This window comes from Phytophthora cinnamomi, assembly GCF_018691715.1.
Source record: "Phytophthora cinnamomi strain GKB4 chromosome Unknown Contig4, whole genome shotgun sequence".
NCBI lineage: Eukaryota > Oomycota > Peronosporomycetes > Peronosporales > Peronosporaceae > Phytophthora > Phytophthora cinnamomi.
In genome coordinates, this window is record NW_027150937.1 from 1,655,165 (window position 1) to 1,677,386 (window position 22,222).

At 51.9% G+C, this 22,222-nt stretch overlaps 6 protein-coding genes across 7 annotated transcripts; 4 read left to right on the forward strand and 2 right to left on the reverse strand.

Moving 5' to 3' along the window:
* Positions 1-366: 366 nt before the first annotated feature.
* Positions 367-639, reverse strand: IUM83_05510 (uncharacterized protein; the record flags this gene model as incomplete). Its single annotated transcript, XM_067929651.1, has 1 exon — positions 367-639. The coding sequence occupies one exon, from the start codon at positions 637-639 to the stop codon at positions 367-369; it is 273 nt and encodes a 90-aa protein (XP_067799690.1).
* Positions 640-11,641: 11,002 nt separating this feature from the next.
* IUM83_05511 (Integrase catalytic core protein) lies at positions 11,642-12,598 on the forward strand (the record flags this gene model as incomplete). Its single annotated transcript, XM_067929652.1, has 3 exons — positions 11,642-11,936; positions 12,032-12,198; positions 12,299-12,598. 3 exons carry the CDS (start codon positions 11,642-11,644, stop codon positions 12,596-12,598), a joined length of 762 nt encoding a protein of 253 aa, XP_067799559.1.
* Positions 12,599-13,657: 1,059 nt separating this feature from the next.
* IUM83_05512 (uncharacterized protein) lies at positions 13,658-13,960 on the forward strand (the record flags this gene model as incomplete). Its single annotated transcript, XM_067929653.1, has 2 exons — positions 13,658-13,756; positions 13,835-13,960. 2 exons carry the CDS (start codon positions 13,658-13,660, stop codon positions 13,958-13,960), a joined length of 225 nt encoding a protein of 74 aa, XP_067799700.1.
* A 524-nt stretch (positions 13,961-14,484) lies between these two features.
* Positions 14,485-15,285, reverse strand: IUM83_05513 (putative thioesterase; the record flags this gene model as incomplete). The annotated part of the gene is made up of 2 exons (XM_067929654.1): positions 14,485-14,865; positions 14,956-15,285. The coding sequence occupies 2 exons, from the start codon at positions 15,283-15,285 to the stop codon at positions 14,485-14,487; spliced, it is 711 nt and encodes a 236-aa protein (XP_067799699.1).
* A 167-nt stretch (positions 15,286-15,452) lies between these two features.
* On the forward strand, positions 15,453-18,600 carry IUM83_05514 (putative ATP-dependent helicase; the record flags this gene model as incomplete). 2 transcript variants are annotated; one of them, XM_067929656.1, is made up of 11 exons in its annotated part: positions 15,453-15,718; positions 15,798-16,056; positions 16,140-16,246; positions 16,346-16,520; positions 16,598-16,672; positions 16,736-16,852; positions 16,923-17,126; positions 17,197-17,353; positions 17,975-18,041; positions 18,125-18,423; positions 18,494-18,600. In XM_067929656.1, the coding sequence occupies 11 exons, from the start codon at positions 15,453-15,455 to the stop codon at positions 18,598-18,600; spliced, it is 1,833 nt and encodes a 610-aa protein (XP_067799698.1). The 2 variants fall into 2 exon arrangements, with proteins under 2 accessions (XP_067799698.1, XP_067799697.1); XM_067929655.1 differs by having other exon boundaries at positions 18,125-18,410; positions 18,494-18,502.
* Positions 18,601-20,099: 1,499 nt separating this feature from the next.
* IUM83_05515 (uncharacterized protein) lies at positions 20,100-20,678 on the forward strand (the record flags this gene model as incomplete). The annotated part of the gene is made up of 3 exons (XM_067929657.1): positions 20,100-20,288; positions 20,348-20,578; positions 20,667-20,678. The coding sequence occupies 3 exons, from the start codon at positions 20,100-20,102 to the stop codon at positions 20,676-20,678; spliced, it is 432 nt and encodes a 143-aa protein (XP_067799696.1).
* Positions 20,679-22,222: the final 1,544 nt, after the last annotated feature.

Consider the following 22,222-nt stretch of genomic DNA (forward strand, 5'->3'; position numbering starts at 1 on the left):
GCCTACGTAGCTTGTTGAGCCGTTGGCACATTGCATGCACGTCCGATACGGAAATTACATTTGATCCGATTGACTGGGTTGAAGTGCTACAACAGCCTGACCTCTCCAGCTGTGGTGCTATGGTGGTTGCTCAAGTACACAATTACGTTACTGGAAACCTTGATCGTCAGCACTATCAAGTGACCAAGAAGGATGTCAAGGTGATGCGCTTAAGAATGCTAAGGACCATCATGTGCTACTCGCAGGAGCGCCCCATGCCATCTGAATATAACGCAAGCGTTGCCAAAATTCACCAGCAGCTACTTAAACAACTCTGATTCTGATAGGCAACGGAACTGTATTAAGCTTTCTAATACATCCAGACCGTTACTCTTTTAGTGTGTTCACTACCATCTCCAGCAGCACACCAAAGGAAAGATCATCGCCTTGGGCACTAGCAGTATTAAAGTCGTCATCGGCCAGAAGTGCTTCTAGCTCGTAGTTGAGCTCTTCGTGGTCTTCAATGAGTCCCTGTAGCTTTATCTGCGCGTGCAGCATCTTCTTCGTGTTAGCGTTCATCTGATCCACCGCTTTTTTCAGGACCTCGATTTCAGCAAGCCTTGCGCGCACCAGCTCTCGTGCCAGCGCCAACTTGTTCATTCTTCAGCCGAAGTGAGTGATCTTGGTGAAATCGACAAGTCCTCAAACCAATGTGGTGCCCACAGTGGTGTGTGGGACAAACATACCATGATGTGGTTCACACTGATTAGCAATCTCTAAATTTGGCACGGGGCTGCGTAATCAATTTAAATTACCAGTTGCTCTAAGCGCTAAGGTCGCGATAAATCCCGTCGTCAGATCGAAAACACTGATTTTTAAGATCGCTGCAACGCCATTCCTTCCCCTTCCACCAAGGGTGAGTGAGACCCACCGGCTTATGCAAGAACTTTCAAGGTCGAGTTAAGATGCCTGCGCGCCGAGTGACCCGACGCGAGGCTAAAGCATTTTGCGCCGTCTGGAGCGGACGGAAGGCGCCGATCGGGAGCGTCTCGTGTGTAAGCACTGCGAATCCGTCGACAGCACGCGGGACCGTGATACAGACTTCTGGGGGGAAGAAAAAATGAACGACAACGCACCACCAACGCCTCAGACACCCGATAGGTGGACAAGAATGAAGGGGGAGCGCCCAAGAACACAGTGCCTCGGACCCAAGAGAAAGGGGCGCTCCCTAACTTCTACAACATGTTGGCGAAGACACCAACACTGCATGGAAAGTCGCCTGTAGCAGCCCTCGACGCGGAGACGCTGGTCGAGCAAGCTGCGGATGCTGAGTCGGAGATGGACGACGATAGAAGTGAATACTATGACGATATGGCTGAGGAGATGCCGTTGAGCACGTGGAGGCGACCACTCCACCGGCCACACCGCAGTAAATTCTCCCCAAAGCAGTGCATATGAAATCCAGGCCGAAGAAAGCGGCGAAAACCATTGGAAAAGGAAAGCAGAAGCGTGCTGCATCGAGAACAATTCGAGCGGCGAAAAAGGCACGAACAGAAAGCCCCATGTTTCTGGAATAGAAGATGCGAGCAGGTATTTGTATTTTTGTGTGATGTCGCACATTTCAACTAATGACACATGATTGGTTACACTGAATGTAAACCCAGCCAGCTTACCAACGAACGAAGAGTTTCCAGAGCTGTACGACGGAGCGCATGGGCGTACCACTGAAGCCTTAAGCTTTGCTGATTCTTCGCTAGAGCTGTTCTTATTCTTATTACTGTTCGAATTCTGGCTCAGTGTGGAGAATGAATCGAACCGGTACTGCAACTAAATGCTGCTGGACCGGATAGAGGCGAAGTTTTGGGCACGGACAGGAAAGAATCGGCTCTTGTTGGGCCATATACACGCGAACGAGAAGCGTTTGCAGACGAAGATTCAGGCTCACGGGGTTCTAAATTGCATTGGTCTGCCCCTGGCGTGTTTGTCATGTCCGCATACTAGGCACCTACCGGATCACTAGGACCACAAGTATACAGTGGCACATTCAATCGCTTCATGAAGAGATACTGATTCAATCGCATCATGCGATACCTGCATTTTCCAAACAGTCGAACAATACTTTGACGTTCCTTCCTGGTTGTGTATGTACACAGATGTATTTGCCAGGACATTTTGCACCCACGCGTCGTGATGAGAGCTCTACGTCCGGCCGCCGCCACCTTGAGATGGACGACGAGCGGGTCGAGGTCAATGGGATTCGCATGCGGCGCCAACGGTAGTGCTATGTCAGCACCATTCGCAAGACAGTACGCACTACGCGTCAGTTGACTCGGTTTTACTGCCCAAAATGCAGCAAGAGATTCAAGCGATGAGTGTTTCATGCTTGATATCTATCATACTCACGCTAAACTCATGCTTAACATCATGCTAGTGTGCACTTGTGTGATAAAGTGCGACAATGCCATTATCCCAATAACGACTTGACTTGCTGCGAAATTTGGCACCAGCTTTGGCGTAGAGCCCGCAGCCACGTTGTGGTCGTGGAATCCAAATGTGGGACCCAGGGAATAAGCACATCGACGCAAATGAAGAAGGTGACGACACCGAGGGTACTTCTGTGAAGCCGACCCAGCGATGAACCCGACGGACCCACGGGCGATGCTGCTGTGGGGAGGCACGCCGACACAGCAGCGAGAAGGGTGGCCGCGCTGGAAGCGAGGGCGACGACGGCGGCGCTAGAAACGAAGACGGCGACGGCAGCGGACGGTGGTGGGGCTGGAAAGGAGCACGACGGCGCTGTCGATGAAGATGAAGACGGCAAGGAGAAGCCCGCCCATGTTGGCGAGGCGGCTGGTGGAAATGAAAACGGCATTGGAGAAGAGACCGGATATGGTGCCGCGTAGGAGTAGAAACAAAGACGGTCAGGGAGTAAATAATCGGTCAGCAGCGCTTGCATTTCAGCTTCGCTCTCTAGTTGAGTACACAATTTCGCATTCGTAGTCGTTTTGCACGCGTCTAGCAACAACGAAAACCCACTCTCAGTAAAGGTCCAAAACCATATCCGCTATATCAAGTATGGGGTCTACAAATTTCATGATCGACTACGGATAAGCATCATGTGGTTCCATAAACTGGGCAGTCACAAGGCCTTTGTACAGATGTACGGTTGATAAATGGCTTGTGTACTTTTTCATCAATACAAATTTCAAGTATAGGCTTTCTTTAACATGCTTGATATCAAGCATGTGAAAATAGTCCGTACATAGGAAGGAATTCTGGCGTCGTACCAAGGAAGGGGGGGGGGTAAATACAGGCTCGTGATGACGAAGCAAGAGAAGATGACCTCGTTAACACGATCAAACTGTCAAGTGACATCGACGCTAAAATGAAGAGGGATGACATCATCGATTACTACAGAGACAACATTCCTGGGTTCAAGAAACGATCAAGTGGAGCTCAACTGTCGTGGTTAAACAGATTTGTCAAGCGCCACGAGCTACGGGAATATATTGCTGCCTACGATTTCAGCGCTCAACCAAGCAAGAAGAAGATCAAGCTCTCTTTCTGACGTTTCGACTGCTTCTAGCGAAACCATAGTACATGCAGAAGCCACTGTAAGATAGTGGTGTGGCGGCTGATTCGCCAATCAAAACACCTCAGACCCAATCTCCATCGCAACTTCCTCTCGGCCCAACAACGGTGCTAGATGCACCAGTGTAGCCACCAACAGCGATAACATCACTGGTCGACGACACTAAAGAAGGTGTGGACTCTGGTGATGAATATGATGAACACCGAGAAGTGGAGGTTGTCGATATTGTTTGCGAGATCCAAACACCGAGTTTTGTCCCGGGACAACCAGCGTTCACTTAGCTGCCCAATAATCGGATCTCAGGACGCTGGAATGCCAAAAGTGACTAAACGATGTTGTCATCACTTACTACAACAGAAACCACACCCCATCGTACGAACGGACGGACATACATCATGGACGAGAATTTGGTTGCGCATATTTTTGCCAAGTTCAAAGCTCCCGGGCGGAATATGAAGTTTGCGTACAGAAACTGCCATGAAATTACTGCTTCTCCCCCCTCTGATATATGATAGTTCCAGTTAGCATGAGAAACCACTGGACATTTGCTGTGGTTCAGCACCCGGAACTTGCAGTCGACAATCTACGTCGATGCAATATTCATGTAGACTCGCTAGGTATTTCAAAGATTGAAACAATCAAGCGGATTGATGTAGGGTACTCCGGTGAGGAACTGTGAGCGAAGCTTACCGGCAAGCCAACGAAACCCAAACAGCCAAACTCAGACGACTGTGGCGTTTTCGTTCTCTTCGTGACGAAGCGCGTGGTCGAAGCCTTCCTGCGCGATGATGTGTAGCTGCTTCTGGGCATCGACAAGGTATGCACAGTATCCAGGTCAACGCAATTCAACCTCACCATGAAGTTGTGAAGCTTATGTCGTCAAGAAGTCTGTAGTTGAATTACGAGAGTTGTGTTCTCTATTCCAAATAAACACAACGTTAATACATGCACCTACAATTTCGCCTTATCTCGGGTTCATCCTCTCAGAATACATCAAGCTATCACACGGGTCAGGCAACACCCCACAAACATCCCACAAACAGAACAAAGATTAAATGCGGGTCGCCAAAACATGAGCGCGTTCAAGCTTCTGTACACACGAACTACACGCACAACAACACAAACCATAGCACCTCCAGGACCCACGCTCGCAGTACACGTTCGCGACACGCACTTATAGGATGCTTTTGTCGTGTGCACTCGTAACACCACAAGCTCACACAAGCAGCACGCATCCACTGCTTCAAGAGCAGAATCCAGGTGATAGGTACAACTCCCATCGGGTGTATCAGGGTCTTGATCGATAACACTGGCCTGCCTTGAACAGGTCGAAGTCCCGGGCTCTAGCCATTTGAGCTACGGTGATGTTGTGTGATGCAATGGAGTGGGGGTCTGTGCAGTAGTGCAAAAGTATGAAGACTAAGCCTGTCGTGCTTGCGTCAGAGCCAGTCGCTTATTTTGAGGTAGGTGTCACTTTTTTATTGGCTAATTAGTTGGCCAATAGCGACTCATGTACTTTTCCAAGTTCTGTTGGTGTAGTAGTTGACCAATTAGAATGCTGCACCAAGCAACCTCAATAGTAGACCCCCACCGTATTCTAGTGATCATTTATGAATTTGCCGGCTTGAGGAGTCATTGCTCCAAGCCCGATTTGCCCGTGTAATTACCCCCCCCCCATTTTCTTGGCCTACAGGCCTCTACAGGCGATTTCTCCTCAGTAGAGTGCACCGCATGAAAGCTGACAGGAACTACAAATCTCAATTCCCTAACCCTAAACTACAGTACATAATGTTTAATTTCCGATTGTTCTGGCTTTCAACCGGCATCCTAACTGTCGGAAAGTGTCAGTCGTTGCGATATGGTGGGATGCCTGTCAGGGCATCGATATGTCATCTCAAGTTAATTTACACCGGAGCAAATCCATGATGGTCCGGTCACGAAATATAGCTGACGATAGTAGCGGGTACTGCGATGGGATCACTTGTTTCAGGTACGAAGCGTTCTTAACAAGCAAAACCAGGCATATCATCAAACGGGGCGCAGGTGTGGGGTTTTAATCAGCGATGGAAACATCATTTGCAGGGTAGTATCGATTATTTCATTTCTTGAGTTGCTAAAATTGGGAGGTAAAACGGCAAAATCTTGCGAGTCGAGTCGCAGACCGACCACGACGGGACCCACATCCTGGTCACCAGCAGATTCGTAGCGGATAAAGCGTTCTTGGACGCCCCTCCAGCGACCACCCACAGCGCAGGCAAACACTAGCCATCGGTGGACCACCTGTGCTCCCGTTTGAAGCAAACGTAGCGACACCTTTTCTGATAGAGTGCGTCTCGAACGTCGTCTTCTTCAGCAACACCCAATTTCTTCAAAAATCTGCTCTTCTCGTTGGAACCAGGGAATAGCTTTCCGGCGCAAAGCGTTAGATTAGAAGCAATGTAGACAGCAAAAGCTACACCGTTGCACAGCGACATTCTCAGAGTCAACACTCAAATTCAAAAAGCTCGCACTGAAAATCAAAATACCTACCACATTTTATACATTCCTATAATTATTGTCGTGTGAAATGTTATATTATGGTTTCCTACAGTAATACTATATTATATGTTACAAATAATGAACTTCATCATGATATGATAAAAAATATGCGGTAATGTAGGACTTGTGAATTTGAGCGCGCACGTTTTGAATTTGAGTGTTGACTTTGAGAACAGCGGCGTGCAGTGATGTAGAAAGCAACACATGCTGAGATTTAGAGGGTTCGCGTAAATATGTCTCGGGTCTTTTGGACCACTTCCCTCCTGATTTGCCTTGGTCTCGTGAAGAACACACCCAACGCTGTTGTCCACACAATTGAGGTTCGCCTTACGCACCATTTCAATAGACTTCGACCTACCCATCAACGAGAGAAGCCGTTATCCAGCAGATTGATGGTATTCTGACAGAGCATTGGCAGAGCGAGAAAGAAAGAGGGAACTTCCCTGATCTCCGTCTTGTTCCATCCTGATCACTGTCCGTCTAAATTCTTTTAATCCACGAAAAAATCATTATGTTTTCTGAGTATTCTGGGGGGGGGGGGGGGGGGCGAGATTTTTTTTGCCGGTAGATATCCCAAACGGCACTCCTGTACCCCAACAATGTCGGCACCTTCGGTGACAGTGTGTTCATTTTATCGAGCAAGAACGACTCGAAATGCGATGGCGTCTATACAGCGACGTGTATCCCTCCGTCGGCTTCAAAGAAGCTTTCAGGATCTGGAAGGTTCTGCTTAATCCACGTAGGCAGGCACGTGATGTAGCTCTTGTGCGCTTTTTTAGTTGATATCGCTGTGCAAGCACGTCGAACCTCGGCTCTAATGATAAGTCCAGGGGTTGGAGTAGCTTCAAGCCCGCCTCCGCGAGAAGGAGGTCGCCGCTCGCCATTCTCGTCTTGCGATTGCTTGACGCTCGCCTTCAAGTTAGTTTTGACCAATAAAATTTGATTTCGCAGCGTAAGACGCCTGAGCTATCAGCGTGGTTCTCAAATCATTGATCGCTGTCCCATACTCAATCCAACATGTTTTGATGGGTTGACACATTTTTGTTGAAAAAAAAAGACATTTGACTTACACTGGTATCCGAAAGGTCAGTTTGATCTTACGAAAGCTGGTGAATCTTTTTTATACGTCTCGAAGCGATCACGCGCTTGCTTAATCCGGTCACGGTAAGCACTCGGCTTCTTGTTGAAGTTCTCAACAAAAGCATTCCAACTTTGACAAAGTGCCTGCCATTCGGGCACTTTGCTGCGAGAAGATGTCTTCTTGCTTTGGAACCATCGGAGCTCATGGAAGAGTCCGATGTAGTAATCGCGCCTCTGATGCGTCTCCGCATCAAAGTGCAGCTACGGCGTCATCTATGATGGCGCTGCATACGTACAGCGGCACCTCATTCGGAGGTACCGAATTCCCAAACCGGTCCGCAATCTCAGATGCGGACGGCATCCACGGATCGCGCAGCGCGCTGAGAGCCTTGAGCTTTGGAATCATGCGCTGCAGATGCAGTGCGCGGAGAACTGAGAGCCTCAGCGGAAGCGAGTGGGGTGTCACTCTCAGTTCGCGAACGCTTCGAGCTCGAAGCGTCCGATTCGTCCCCTTCACGCGGGCGAACGTTCTTCGGGTTGGGGTCGAGCGATTCGCTCGACACTGAGTCCTTACGCCTTGAGGACGAGTCCTTCTCGTCCTCCATATCTTCATCATCGTCGCCGAAGTCGACGACGTCCCCATACTTCGCCTTCTGGCGTTCGAAGTAGTCATCGATGGAGAGATGGCTCTCCACCGCGTTCGGGTTCTTCTTCTGGGGCGCGCTTATCGCTAATGAGCGCGGGTTTCTTCTCCAAGCGCGGAGAATTGACGAGTGGTCAATCACGAGATTAGGATCCGATAGAATCCATCTCGTAAGTCGAGAGCACTGTAAGCGGTGCTCCCGGCATCGAATCGATGATAGCATCTTTTCGTGGTATCGGCGTCTGCACCGGTACCGTCGCATCGTTCAGATTATTGTATGCATGAACGATGCGCCATCCGCCCTGTGGCTTCTTGACACAGAACGTCGGAGCACTGTGCGGGGACTTTAATTCCCGCACTTGCCCTGCTTTGCGACGACTGTCAAAGAAGTCGTCGATTGCTTTTACTTGCTCGCGCGGCAGTGGCCACTGTCGCGCGACACAGTACTTCGTGCCCGGCACGATATCAATCTCGTGATGGATGCCCTTATCTTGCGGAAGCTCCTCAGGAATCTCTTCCGGGAGTACGTCTTTGTACTCCCTCAACAATTCGTAATAGGGACTCGACTTCAGCGAGTCCCAGCCTTGCTTGTCGAAGCGCTCTCGCTTCGTCTTCGCACTGAGAGTGTCTTCACTCTCAGTGATACTTCCCATGAAGAGCTGCGTCAGCTCTTCGCTCTCGCTCTTCGTTCTTTCGCTGTTCGAAAGAACGCAGACCTGCTCGATGCGTCCACCGTGCAAGTCGCGTGTGAAGCGCTTCCAGCTCATGACTGCAAGCGAAGTCAACTCCGACGCCGTCGTCGGAGGATTAGCGAGTTCCATTTCGCGATACTGGAATCCAGTATCAGTGCGCGTCAAGACGCTTAGCGTCTCGACGTCCGGCGTCACCGCCTCTGTCTGCCCAGCAGACGGTTCTCGTGGCGTCTCGGTCCCGGACCGAGACTTGCGCAGCGTTCTTCGCATGCGCCGTCTTCTTGTTGTGCGGAGCCGGGCTCCGCACAGTTGTTCTTCTGGTCCAGACACGGCCATGGACAGTTGTTCGCCGGTGGACCCTGTCCGCGGGCGCGCGGTATCAAGCCCGGCTTGACTGCATGTTCAATCGTGCAGCCCGGCTGCACGGAAATGTGTTCCTTCGCCGGCAGATCCTGTCTGCGGGCGCGCGATATCAAGCCCTGCTTGATCGCATGGCGCTTCGTTGTGCAGCCCGGCTGCACGACAGCATGCAAATTGCGTCAGTACGGGACGTTTGCAACCGTCCGTACTGTTTGTAGCGTCAGCTCCCGGAGTTGACACGCCTTTGTCACCTCGACGCCATTCATTGGCGGAGCCCCTCATGACCGAGGGTGTGTCGGCTCCCCGAGCCGACGCGTCGTCGTCGACCTGATCGCTTCGGGTTCAGGGACTGTCCCTTACACGCTTGAACGTGGGTGTTGGTTCCCGGAACCAACACATCTTTTTCTTCCGACGTCGGCAGCATTGCCGACGTGGACCCCACTTGTGCGCGCCCTCGCGCACTCCTTGGGCACTCCGGGACAGCGGCATAAAGCGCTGTCTCGACTGGTGAGCCGCGCGCACCTGCTGGTGCGTGCGCTGCGGTAACAGGGCCATCGCTCTCTGTTCCGCTGTCGCGGCCGAAGCGCACGAGCGTGCGCTTCTTCCAGTCTGTCACCGGATCATGCCGTGCAAGCCACGGCATGCCCATTACTACGTCGAACTTATCGTCCAGGTCCAGGACGATAAAGTGTTCGACAAACACTCGTTGTTTGTACGAGAAGCGCACGTTCACGACGCGCTTCTCGGTCTTCACGATGGCACCTGTTGCCAGTCGTACCTCCAGAAGACTTCGAGGTGTATCTACTTCCTCGAAGTCAAGTCTCGACAGGCTTCGTAGTCGAACAAAGTTGTTCGACGCGCCTGAATTTACCAAAGCTCGAAGAGAGTCACTCGCTCTCTTCGGGTAAACCTTCAAGATGACTAGGTTTGGCCTGTCATCTTGTTTCTTGCAGTGAGAGCTGGTCTCACTGGGGGCTGCAGTCCTCAGTGTCGCGTGCCCGATGTCGGCACGCGTGACTGCATTACCAGTAGGCGCCCCGCGCCTACTGAATGTTCGCGTTTTTTGTTGGTCCGCGGCGATGCCTAGCATCGCTACGACGGCCACCTCCAGGGGGCATGGGAGCTGTGCACTCTCTGGCAAAGTGACCGATCCTTCCGCAACGGAAACATCGCACATTGCCTCCCTGCTGCTGGTGACCAGCAGTTGTTGCGTTCGAGAGGTCCATTGGTTCTGGACCTCCCGTCCTCCCTACCGGGCGCAGTTGCAACCTCGGCACGTTCGTTGGAGTTTAGCCTGCCGCAGGCTAACCTCTTCTTGCATGACAAGGGTGATTGCAGCTTCGAGAGTACTCGGGTACTCTCGGAAGAGATAGGTCTTCACGGGCCCATCTCTAAGTCCCTTCATGAACGTGACGACCTCAGTCGCCTCGTCAATCGGATTAGTCACGATATTTGAGACCAAGTATCGTGCGCGCTGCGCGTAAGCATGAACGTCATGCTTACCCTGCTGAAGGACGAGGAACTCCGCCCTCGACCGGAACTCGTTTTGCGGGGGCTCAAACGCTTGTCTGAGCTCCTCTTTGAATATCTCGTACGTGCTGAAGCACGTAGGATCGGAGAGTCGGCGCCCATACGCCCAACTCCTTGCGCGTCCGCCAAGGCAGGACATGGCGAACGCGACCTTCGACAGCGGGTCGACAATGCGTCGAGCCGTTATGGCTGTGTCGAGTTCGACAAGTCACCGGAGGAGAGGCTCACCCTCTCTTCCCACGTAAATGCTTACGCTAAATTTCAATGATTGAGCACGTGGTGTCGTCCCTGACGACGCCGTCACTGAGGAAGCAGCATCACGCTGTTCCTTCATGATGAATCCTAGAGCAACATCATGTTGCTCTGTCGGCGGTAGCGTACGCAGTATCGTAGCTATCGCCGCTTCCCCAATGACTGTTGACAGTCGTTGGAGGGCCTCCCACTCTGGGTCAGACAAGTGGGGGCAGTCAGCGCGTGCAACATGCGTTGCAGGCGTATGGGAGCTCTCCATGGGCACCTCCGTGCTCATGTGGTTCTCGGCTCCGCGTTCGTACACCTCGTATGAACGTCAAGCAGTCGGTCGTTAGACGGACTACAAAGTGCTACCAGGTGTAGTGGGTCTAACTTGACGCACTACTTTTGCTTACACGTCGCGCTACGTGTATGAGGAAGCGTAAGTACTTAGTCATAACTTGAGTTAATTATACTTGAGTACACAAGTATAATATAAATCAAATAAAGACTCCAAGTGACTTAAATTAGGTAAAATGAGAATTGCATTGTTTGTAAATTGATCTTCCTCCTAAATCTGCTAAAACTGTTTATCATCTATGAAAGGGTTGACAGCGGCTGGCTGTCAGAGCCCCGCCAATATGCACGTCTCTAATTGATAGAAAGATGCTGCTTTCTACCAATATGATCTTTGGGTAGGTGTGGACCACTCATTGTGGTGGCCCACTTCTATGTATCCATTGGTGTGACTTACACCAAGGTGAGGAAGTATCTAAAACTTTTAACAGGTATTTATCTATTAAAATCACAAGTGGCTTGTAGTCACTTGTGCGTGTAACCCCGTTACACAGACTCCTTCACAAAATATTGATCAAACTCGGGTTCTGCCAGTGCTTCACGGATAGCTGTTTGTACTACAAGTGCGACTAGGGAGGTGTGAGTCTTGTAGGCGTTTACGTTGATGGCCTGCTGGTCACGGGAACGAACAACGTACGTATGGACGCGTTCTTCAGGGACATGGCTGTGTTGGAGCTCCAGGCCTTGGGGGTCGCCTTTGAATTCCTGGACATCGAGTTCGAGTACGATGAGGGTAAAGGCTGGCTGTCCGAGCAGCGACAAGTGATCCTGGGCATGCTGGGCAAGTTTGGATTGAGTGTGGCGTCGGCAGTGCAAGTGCCCATTGGCGGCGAGCACGAGAGTGATGCCGACGGAGAGCTTCTGCCGAACGTCGGAGCCAAGAGCCTGAGAGGTCGACGGTGCAGACTTTTCAGCCCTTGGTCGGCAGCCTCCTGTGGGTCGTCCGGTGCACTAGGCTGGACATTGCCTATGCAGTGCATCGGGTAACGAAACCCACACACGCGCCTCACGTGAATGATTGGCGTCTAGCGAAGACGATTGCGCGCTACTTGGAGGAAACGATGGACACCAAGTTTGCCATGTACACAGCCAAGAGCGCCGTGTGCGAGGACAGTATTGGGGTGGAAGCGTACAACGACGCTGACTTCGCCGGCGACAGCGTGGACCGCAAGTCGGTGAGCGGTGACGTGTTGATGGTTTGCGGAATGGTGGTCGGCTGGATCTGCAAGAAGCAGAGCAGCGCGGTGTTGTCCACGATGTAGACTGAGTTCGTGGCGGCGTCACATGTGACGGCAGAGATGCTGGGGATCGTTGAGTTACTGGCTCAAGGTGGAGGAGCCGTGCACGTTGCACGTAGACAACCAGACGGCTATCAAACAAATAGAAGGCAAAGCCACATCTTGGTGTGCGAAGCACGTCGACATAATGTTCAAGTTCATCAAGGGCCTGTCTAGGAAGAAGGGGCTAGAGGTCGCCTATTGCGAGTCCAAGTTGATGCGCGCAGACATCTCCACGAAGACCCTGCCGGCGCCGAGACTCGAGGAGGTGCGAGCGCTCGTCGTGACCACGACGTGCCCGCGCGAGAAGGAGTGTTAGATCTCGCATACGTGACGTGCGGAGCCGCGGGCAGTTGTAGGAGCGGGCGATCGCAGGCATGGTGGTCACGGCGGGTTACGGGCTGGTGCGGTGGTTACAAGGCGCAGCCCTCTGCATACGAGTAGGAAACAGATTAGGTAATCCGTCAGTTCTTTATTTCTTAGCTCCACCTCGATTATGTGTTCCCAACAAAAGCATCAGCCATAAACCCGCTTCTGCCAGCGACATCGTTGCTGGAAGTGTAGCGAGTTGAGGAAGCGTCTGTTGCGCGAAGGGGGGGGGGGGGGGGGGGGGGGGCACTTGGAGCTTCAGACATGTTTATAAATAGACTTAACGCAAAATTTGTCCTATTTGGATTTGTCCCAACTTGTAACCTATAGTAGAACACTGTTCGGTTTTGGTTTGGTGAGAGTTTTGGCCTAAACTATATTGCTAGTAAATAAAATTTTGATTGGGCAAGTAGGGAGCCTAAATGGCGGATCAAAATTTTTCTATAAAACCGTCCTTGGAAGGCGCCCACTAAGATAAGGTAATTCCTCCCTGATGCGATTGCTTTAGGATTCTCTGGTACGTTGGTCAGAGCCAACCATTAGATGTAGGATATGCTGGGCAGCCAGCATTTGTGCTTTAGACAACCACTCACTTTGCATTTTCACTTGCAACCAACAAGCAGCAGAAGTTGACACTCAAGTGGAGGCGGGTAGCTGTTGAGCCTGGTTTGCTCTTGCGACCGAAGCCCACGCTGAGGAACGGGTGCTATTTTCCTTACACCACGATTCGTTCTACAGAACGCGGGGCAACTTCAACGACCACGTCGGTGACATCACAGTCGACGTCACTCCCCACTCTTTTCAAGGCGCAGACGTCCAAACAAGTCAAAATCTGATCCATAAAGACTGTTCATCGCTCCAATATCGTACTTAGAAGGGCACCTGTTGCAGACGCTCCCACACGTAGCAAGTTGCAGCAGTTGGATTGCTACCGCTCGCCGCTTCTTTTGCGCTCGTCGCATCGCTCACTTTGGAGCTGACCCCCTCGAACTTACTGCGCCTGGCACACATGGACAGCCTCAGCCACCCCAGCCCGAGCGCGCAGCAGCAGCTCCGCTCCTTCATGGCGCTCCCCGCGGACGACGAGATGGCGCAGCTGATCCTCGAGGTGCTGTAAAAATCGTCTCCTCTCTCTCTGACACGCGCGCTAATAATACCCCCGCCACGGGGCTGCACTGCAACGCAGGAGCTGTCGTTCTCGCGGCGCGCGTTCACGGGCGTGGCGGCGGAGATCGCCAACTCGCCGTCCAGCAAGTTGGCGTCGCTCAACTCGATCTCCGAGGACGACGAGTGCGACGAGGAGGAGGAATAGACGGAACGTGCTGCCAGACGCAGGCAATGCGTGGAGAATCTCGCGGCGGGGGAGCGACTGCCACGTCGCGGCAGCCTCCGCCCCCGCGCACCTCGTGCGTGTGCAGTGGGAGTGGTGGGTGTACAGCGGAGCGGGCACAGCAGGGTATTGCAACGCGATATTTATTGGACAACATGCCTAGCAATCTAGTTGGAAACGTGTCTTAGCTTTTCTGGCGGTGGCCTCCCCGTGGTGTTCGTTTCCTGCTTTCTGGCGGTGGCAGCCGCCGCCTCTGCGTTGCTCTTGCTGCCAGGAGTAGCGGAGCCACCGCCGGACCGCCATGACGCGGTGCCCGCGGCGAACTACGTCATGGCTCCTGGCGGATGCGCAGCGGGATCCACTGGCTCCGCAGTCGCGAGCTCACTCGGTGCAACCGTATCTCGCGTCTTCAACCGAAAAACTGTTAAAAACCAGGATGGCGTTCATTCATTAGCGTGAGGAGCAGGTTCTACAAAGCTCGTCGTCACGGGGCGACGTCATCGCTATCACTGCAGGGCGGCGGCCTCGGCGCGCAGCATCTTGCTGGAGGCGTCGTTGCTCTCGATCCAGGCCGCGACGTCCGCGGGCATGGGCGGCTTGGCCTCCTCGTCCGCCTGCAGCGCCGGCAGCTTGGCCACGATCTGCTCGGGGCTCAGCGGGCCCAGCACCGAGTTCTTGACCAGCACGATGGCGTTCACGAACTCGCCCTTGGGGCCGCGCGTCACGAAGCGGTGCTCCACGTAGAACGCGCGCTTGTCCCAGCAGAGCAGGCGCGACTGCAGCGTGTACGCCTGGCCGAAGGACAGCTCGCGCCGGTAGCGCACGGTCTGCGAGCCCACCACGAGGTTGCCGCCCGCCGCCGTCACCACCGTCCACACGCCGTTGCCCTGCCCACAGACACAATTTGGTCAGCACATGCTGCGCTCGCAGCATGAGGATACGGATACTGTGCCGCTCCCTCTTCCAGCCGCTCGTACCTGCCACAGCGCGCGGCGGCCGAAGCCGCACTCGCGCAGGAAGCGTGCGTTGTTGCAGTGGCCGTTGCGGTCGATGTCCATGAGCCACACGCGGCCTGGCACCTTGCTGGTGGCCAGCAGGTGGCGTCGGGGCCCGCGCGGCGGCGGCGTGAGCGCGTCGAGCCCCATGCGCAGGAAGTACCACAGGTCGCAGAAGGCGAAGCCCGAGAGCAAGCCCACGCCCAGCGCCGTGGTGCCGCTCGCGCCGCCCACCACGTAGCTTAGAGCCGACACGGCCGTGGGCGGCAGCGCCAGCAGCAGGAAGGCCACGACCTTGCGGGACAGCACCATCGTCGTCTATCGGTGAAAGCTTATGAGTGTGTGGCGCATCAGCCGGTAAGTGGCCGGCGCGCGTACATCGAAGGGAGCAGATTGATGCACAATGCCAGATGTAGCCATCTTCAACTTGTGGTGTGGCGCACACAACTCACTGCACCAAAAACCGCTGCCAAAAAGCCATGGAGGCGCAGGCGCGCGCGCTGGAGGAGGAGGTGCGGCAGCTATGCGAGCTGGAGCAGACCAAGCACACGGCGCTGCTCAAGCAGCGACTGTACAGCCGCGTGGGCCAGTTCCTCATGGGCAGCATGGATATGCGCCACTGGTGGTGCGGTTACTCGCCGCTCATGGTCTTCATGATGCGCGTGCTGGAGCTCTACCCGTCGTCCGAGAGCGTCTGCGTCTTCTACAAGCGCATGGAGCAGCAGCTCGGCGCCTGCACCAAGTGGTACGCGCCGTATTATACGCGTTATTGTCCACGACGACTGCGTTCTTACTGTCCAATTGATGGATTTTCTGCCTTGCAGCGTGGACATCTACCACGCGTCGATGCCCAGCGTCCACGTGGAGCTGGAGTTCGAATTCACGCCAGAGTCCATCCAGGCGTTCTTCGTCAAGCTGCAGGGACTGGATGCGGATCGGATCCAGCGTCAGCTGACGGACAAGTCCATGGGGATGGCCAGCGCCCAGCAGGAGACGGCGGAGGCCGTAGCTCTCACGCTCTACGAGGTGCTCAGCCAGCGGCGACTCCTGTCGGATTTTCGCATTGTGCGAGTGCTGTCGAAGGTCGGTGGTGTACGGGTGAATATGTATTTTCTGACGACCAACGGCTGAAGGTTGTTGTTCTTTGTCGTGTACTGTTTTTCTAGTGGACGTCGTCTTGGTTCTCTGAAGTGAAAAACAATCCAAAGCTGGAGAACCTCCGCGGATGCGCTGGACTTTATCAGTTGCTGGTTACACCAGACCCCGGCGTACGGTGCGTATTTCTTGTTGTTGAAATTATTCACGTTTTGTATTCACTGATATTATCTGTTCTTGGCATTTTCTTTTGATCTGGTGCCGGTTTCATTTGTAGAGAGTGGGCCCAAAACTTGGTGCAGCACTTTGGCAAAATCCAGCTTACTGGCGATATCGGCGAAGACCAATATTTTCTCGATGTGATGGAAGAGTGGGTCTACATTTTGGAAAGCGAATCATTCAACAAATCGGTGCTTTCGCTCGAGTTAAAATCGACAGAGGATCTCCAAAACGTGAGTCAAATTGGCGATTGCTTCTACACCTGTGTCACTTATCGCACCACATTGCTGCAATATGCCCGTCTTCATAGTTCCTGGAACCGACGAATTGCGTGAAGACCCCCACCAAAAAGATATTATGGTCTGCGCTTGACCATGTCATGCAGGTAAGCCTGAATGCATTGCAGAATATGAACAAAAATTGTTTTATTTTACAACCTTCTGTGTAGCAAATGGATGTAAACAGCCTGGAGACCATGCTAGACTCGTTCGATACGATTACAGATCTGGTATTCAACTACCTGCAGAGCGCCGACCCTGCGGACGACCAGCCAATTATGTTGGTGGTACGCAGTAGATATAACTTTTCTGCACTTGGCTATCATCGTGCTAACTTTAATTTCCTGACCAATGTAGGTTACCAAGTGTTTCGCTGTCCTTCTGCGTTGTCTTGGACACCGGCTTTGGAACCGCCATTTAAGCTCTCCCGATTTGATGTTGAATTTGGTCATGCAACATTGCCGTCTCTCGTCGTGGCGTGCATTTGTTACGAAGCAGTTCATCGAGCTCTTGCCACCCCTGCTTATGGCAATGCGACCACCTCAAGTCTCTAGCCAAGCGGTAAGTGATAACTACATTTTCAACCTACTGCTGCTGGTGCTAATACCCGCTCTCATGTTTTGTTTTGCAGTCGAACCATGACAAGCTTGACATTTATCTGAAGGCGCGGAGTGACCTCTTACGATTTTTAATTATCGAGAATTTCCGCCCAAAACATTATGACTCAACTGCTAAAGTGGCATCCTCAAGGGCAGCATTTACCATTTTAAGTGACTGCTATGAACATCGTATTCCTGGCTCAGTGAAAGGTGCTCGTGGAAGTGGTGCGGGTCGAGATGAAGGCGCACTTTCCGAATCAATTTCTATTGATTATTCTGTTTCGGAAAGTGCCTTTTGGTGGCCGTGCGGCCCCGGAGTTGGGGAAACCGATACAAGTGGGAATCTTGAACAGCTGTGGATGGATCACTTGTTTTGGACAGTTGTCAAGCCCGACAATGTCGAATCGCTTGTTGACGTAGCAGCAGAGACTACCGCCCTGATACTGAGCAAACATTTGCAGCTTGCGCGTGATGTTGTGTATACGAGCATAGCTGCTAATAAAGGCGAAGCCATTGGACCAATCGAAGCCGTCACCAAAGGGAAACCAATTATCACCGACTTATTGAGGAAACTATGCTTGTGGGAGTCAATTACGACAATACCGCTTCAAGTTCATGGAGCACTCTTCGAATCTATTGGAGGAATTTCCGAGTTGCTGAATGGCATTGCTGCTCAACCCAATCGCAGCGAATACCTCCAATGCTTCTCAGACACTTTGCAGCAGTATGAGGCACAGACCCAACCATATCTCCAACGAATGTGCGACGAAGTGTTGCTCAAGGGCTTAGCTAATCCATTCGGATTTCCAGTTGTGTCCCAGCACATCAGTGCTTGCTACCTCAGTCCGACAAGCACTGTTGACCAGCAGGTGAAAAGGTTTGCCTGTAAATGTTCTCTAGCGGTACAGCCTAACGAATTTCGACTGTCTAACTTGTGCATTACGTGATGATGCCTCGTAGATTAATCGGCCATTACGCTACTGACAAAAAGAGGCCAACTCAAGTACCCTCTCCATTAGAAGCTTTCCTGATTTCTGTCCACCGGAATGCTGAGGCGTTTTTGCGTGGCCAGCTTTCGATGCTTCAGTCAATGCGCCTCTACGGATTTTCAGAGGCTGTTTGTTTGCCTGCCGTAAAGAAGCTAGTTTTTGTGTGGTCTCGCGTATTTGACATGCTGGGCGCTGACCTAGACAGAGCTTTTCAAAAAGCGTCGAATGCAAAGGCAAAGGCCACTTCGTCGTACCAGGTTACGGACACCGGTATCGCAGCGGTGCATCTACTAAAGCTTCCCAGTCTGATTAACGATTTTTTTATCGCTTTATTGACCAGCTTGTTTGACCCGAAAAAGAAAAGCACTGTGGAAATCACTGAGGCGACTCGAGTGCAGTGTCTTGATTTTGGGATATCATTCTGGAAATTCTGGATATCGGTGTTAAAAGACCCGATTGTGTCAAGTAAGCGCGTGGTAGCGCTCATTGCGCCACTGGTCGAGTGTATAGCAAGAGGAGCGGTGTCGGAAAAGAAACGGGCTGCGGAACTGTTAATGACAGTCTTGGGGTGTCTTCTACAAGGGAGTACTCGACTAGATGAGCCCACCCTTACGATGATCGATAGCATTAAGGGTGAAGCAGCATCAATTGAGTCGAAACAATCGACTGACTTTGGACGCATGACCAAGAAGTTCCGGCAGCTGGATCAAACCTCGCATTTCTTCACGAAGCGCTCGACAGGATCGAGTGCAATGCAAAACTTTGTGGACCTAACTTCTCGATCAAAGCCTAAACTCCCACCAAAGCCTAAGCCTTTTGCGAGTATGTTGGGCTCCAGTACTCGTCCAATGAGTGGGAAGTCGGCTGCTAGAGCTCAAAATCGTGCGTTGGTAGATCTCACTGGTATTGAAGAAGTATCGAATGAAGCGGCAGCTCGAAAGCAGCACAGTTTTTACTCTGAAGAAAAGTACCATGCGCCGTCAAAGAGAGACCCTTCTCCTAAAGGACAAACGCCAAAGGCGAAGACTCCGTTCGACATGGCACAAGTTATTAAAGGAATTTCGCACTCACATCCGGGTTCAAACAAGGTGGTTCGAGTGGAGCGGCATGGACAACCGGGCGGTGCGGAAAAGCAACCGGAAGAAGAAGAGGAGGAAGAAGAAGACACTGATTTACGCTTTGCCGCACTCTTCCATCGAATCAAAACTACGCGAAAGCCAATCGCGGTTTGCTCACTGTTACCTTTCTACCGGCAGTTGCTGCAAGTATGCATGCCCGTTCTTTTGTCTGGCGAGTTCCAAAACGAACGATCTGACAAAGAGTTAGAGGCGCCTGCGTTGACTTTTAAGAAAAGCGCAGACTATGTTCGTGCTTTCCTTCCACTAATGTTGGAGGAATGCAATAACGAAGTTCAAGAGGGGCTTCGAAAGTGTTCATACGGCAACGGGGGTCATCTACTGCGTTATGAGTCAGAAAAACCACGAGAAGGCATGCGGTGCATTAGTTTTAGCATCATTCAAAAAGACGAGGGGTTATTAGCGAGTTCTCAGTCGAAGTTTGGAGGTAAAGGAAGACCAGGCAGAGGCTTCAACGAGAAACTATTCCGAAACGGTGATGTGGTGCTCCTGCAAATTTCAGTTGGAAGCCAGAACCAGAGTGGCTTCCTGGGAAAGCGAGAATTTCTAGGAGTCATTTTGATCAGTGAGACCGAAAAGGGGCGCAGGCAAACTTCGTCAACAAAAAAGAGTAGCAAGAATGAAGAGGAAGAATCTGTGAAAGTACTCTTCCTGAACGATGGCGAACTAGACAACGCTACAGCAAGCGTACGCTCATTTTCAACTGAAGTGTTGGCAGCGACTGCAATCGCAGACTCGGAGTGGAAGGTAAACCCGCTGTGTAATTTGGTCACGTCCGCACGTGAGTATATTGCGCTTCGCTCAGTTGACATGCTTCCTGAGCACCTGAGAACAGCTATTCTGACGCCAGAAGCCTACAAATCTACGCAATCAGAGCTTATTACCATCACATCCGTTTTGGACGAGCTGCGAGCAGACAAGTCAGGCGAAAGTTATGCAAAGATTGTGAAACTCTTAAAGCGCTTGGACAAGATGAACGTGATGCTGACAGACTTAAGGGTAAGACTTCACACTTGCTATATCTTACAGACCCGTTGTCGCGTACTAACTCATTCCAGTCTACCAGCATAGGGAAAGCTGTGAACAAGTTACGCAAACACGATGATGCAGAAATCAAGGTTCTTTCAGCGAAATTAAAAGACAAATGGACGGGCCTTATGGACAAGAAAGACTCATTGGAGCGAGCCCCTCGGTTTCTATCGCCCGAGCTGTGGGAGGCAATCAAACCTCAGTACAACTCGTCCCAGCTGCAGTCTATCCACAGTGTGCTAAACAACTACAGCATGGGTGTATCGTTGCTTCAGGGACCTCCAGGAACGGGCAAAACAAAAACGATTATGGGGCTACTGAGTGGACTTCTATCCTTACGATTACCAGCTACTGCAGTGATGCCGATGATAAGCCCAAAGCCCAGTCCAAATGGCCAAAACGGAGCCAAGGGAGAGTTTAGCAATTTCGAGGCTGCACGATCTCGTGGAGTCGTAGCTAGCGGTCATACATCATCCGATACTGGTCCAGCATCGACATTTTCCTTGAGTGGTGTTACTTCTGCACTTGGAAGTATCCTTCGTCGATCATCTGACTCTTCGTCGGCTGGACCAAATCGAACGAGCATCCAAGCCCTAAAGAATGTTGCGTCCTCACGCAATCGGCTGGAAAACAAGCTGTCATCTCGTACGTCGCATCACTCGGGATCTAGCTTGGTGGTGAAGCGTCGTGTTATCTCGAGAGCAGTGTCAGAACGCTCCGCTACTCGCACCAGCAACATACTGCTTTCGGCTCCGTCCAACGGTGCCGTCGACGAATTAGTGCTGCGAATTGTTACAGATGGTCTGATGAATAGCACTGGAACTATCACGAAAGTCCGAGCGCCGAATGTGCACCCGGAAGCATTGTCAGAAGAATGGATCTCAATTGTTCGTCTCGGAAATGCTGGTGAGGATGCACCCGAGGCTGTAAAATCTGTCTGTTTACCGCAGATTATCCGGCGCGAAATGGCGATCCACCCTAAAGCGCTACAGCTGCACTCGCTTCAAGACACACAACGTCAATTGCGGAGCTCTATCCGAGATTTTCATAACAAAGAGGAGGATGCAAATGGGCCAAAAAAGGATCGAAAGGCACTAGCCAAGATGCATCAACAGCTAACGGAATGTTCGGGCAAGATCCGGCGCTTGCGAGATGAAGTGACAGCAATTCGAGCGAAAATGACAGAAACCATTTTGTCCAAGGCAAGTATCATTGCCTGCACGTTGTCGAAGGCTGGCAGTGGCGATTTCTCGGAATTGAAGCATGGCTTTGATGCCCTCATTATTGACGAAGCAGCTCAGGCCGTGGAGCTAAGCACCCTCGTCCCCATTCGAGAGCGAGTGGCTCGAGTTGTGCTTGTCGGTGATCCGAAACAGCTACCGGCTACTGTGAAAAGTGTCGTCGCTGCGAAAGCGCGGTACGATCGATCGCTGTTCGAACGAATAGCGGAAAGTGGAGTTGCCCCATCAATGCTTCGAGTGCAATATCGAATGCACCCTTTTCTTCGTGAGTTTCCGTCAAAGAGGTTTTACGGGGGTATGCTGACCGATGGTCCAAGCGTGATGGAGCGTGTTCAGAAGGTTTGTCCCGGTGTATATGCACGAACAAGTTTCCAGCCGTTCCTGCTGTATGATGTTGAAAACTCTAGAGAGGAAGATATGAACGGGTCGAAGTACAATCGTGTGGAGGCAGCTTTTTGCATCAGCTTATGCCAGAATATGTTTGAAACGTGCGCAGACGTACGCAAGAACAAATGGAGTGTCGGATTTGTGTCTCCTTACAAAGAGCAAGTGCGTGTCCTTCGACAAGAGATTACCCGGTCGGGGATACCTACAACAGTGTCGATTGAGGTGAATACGGTTGATGGGTTTCAAGGTCGAGAAAAAGACGTAATCGTGTTTTCA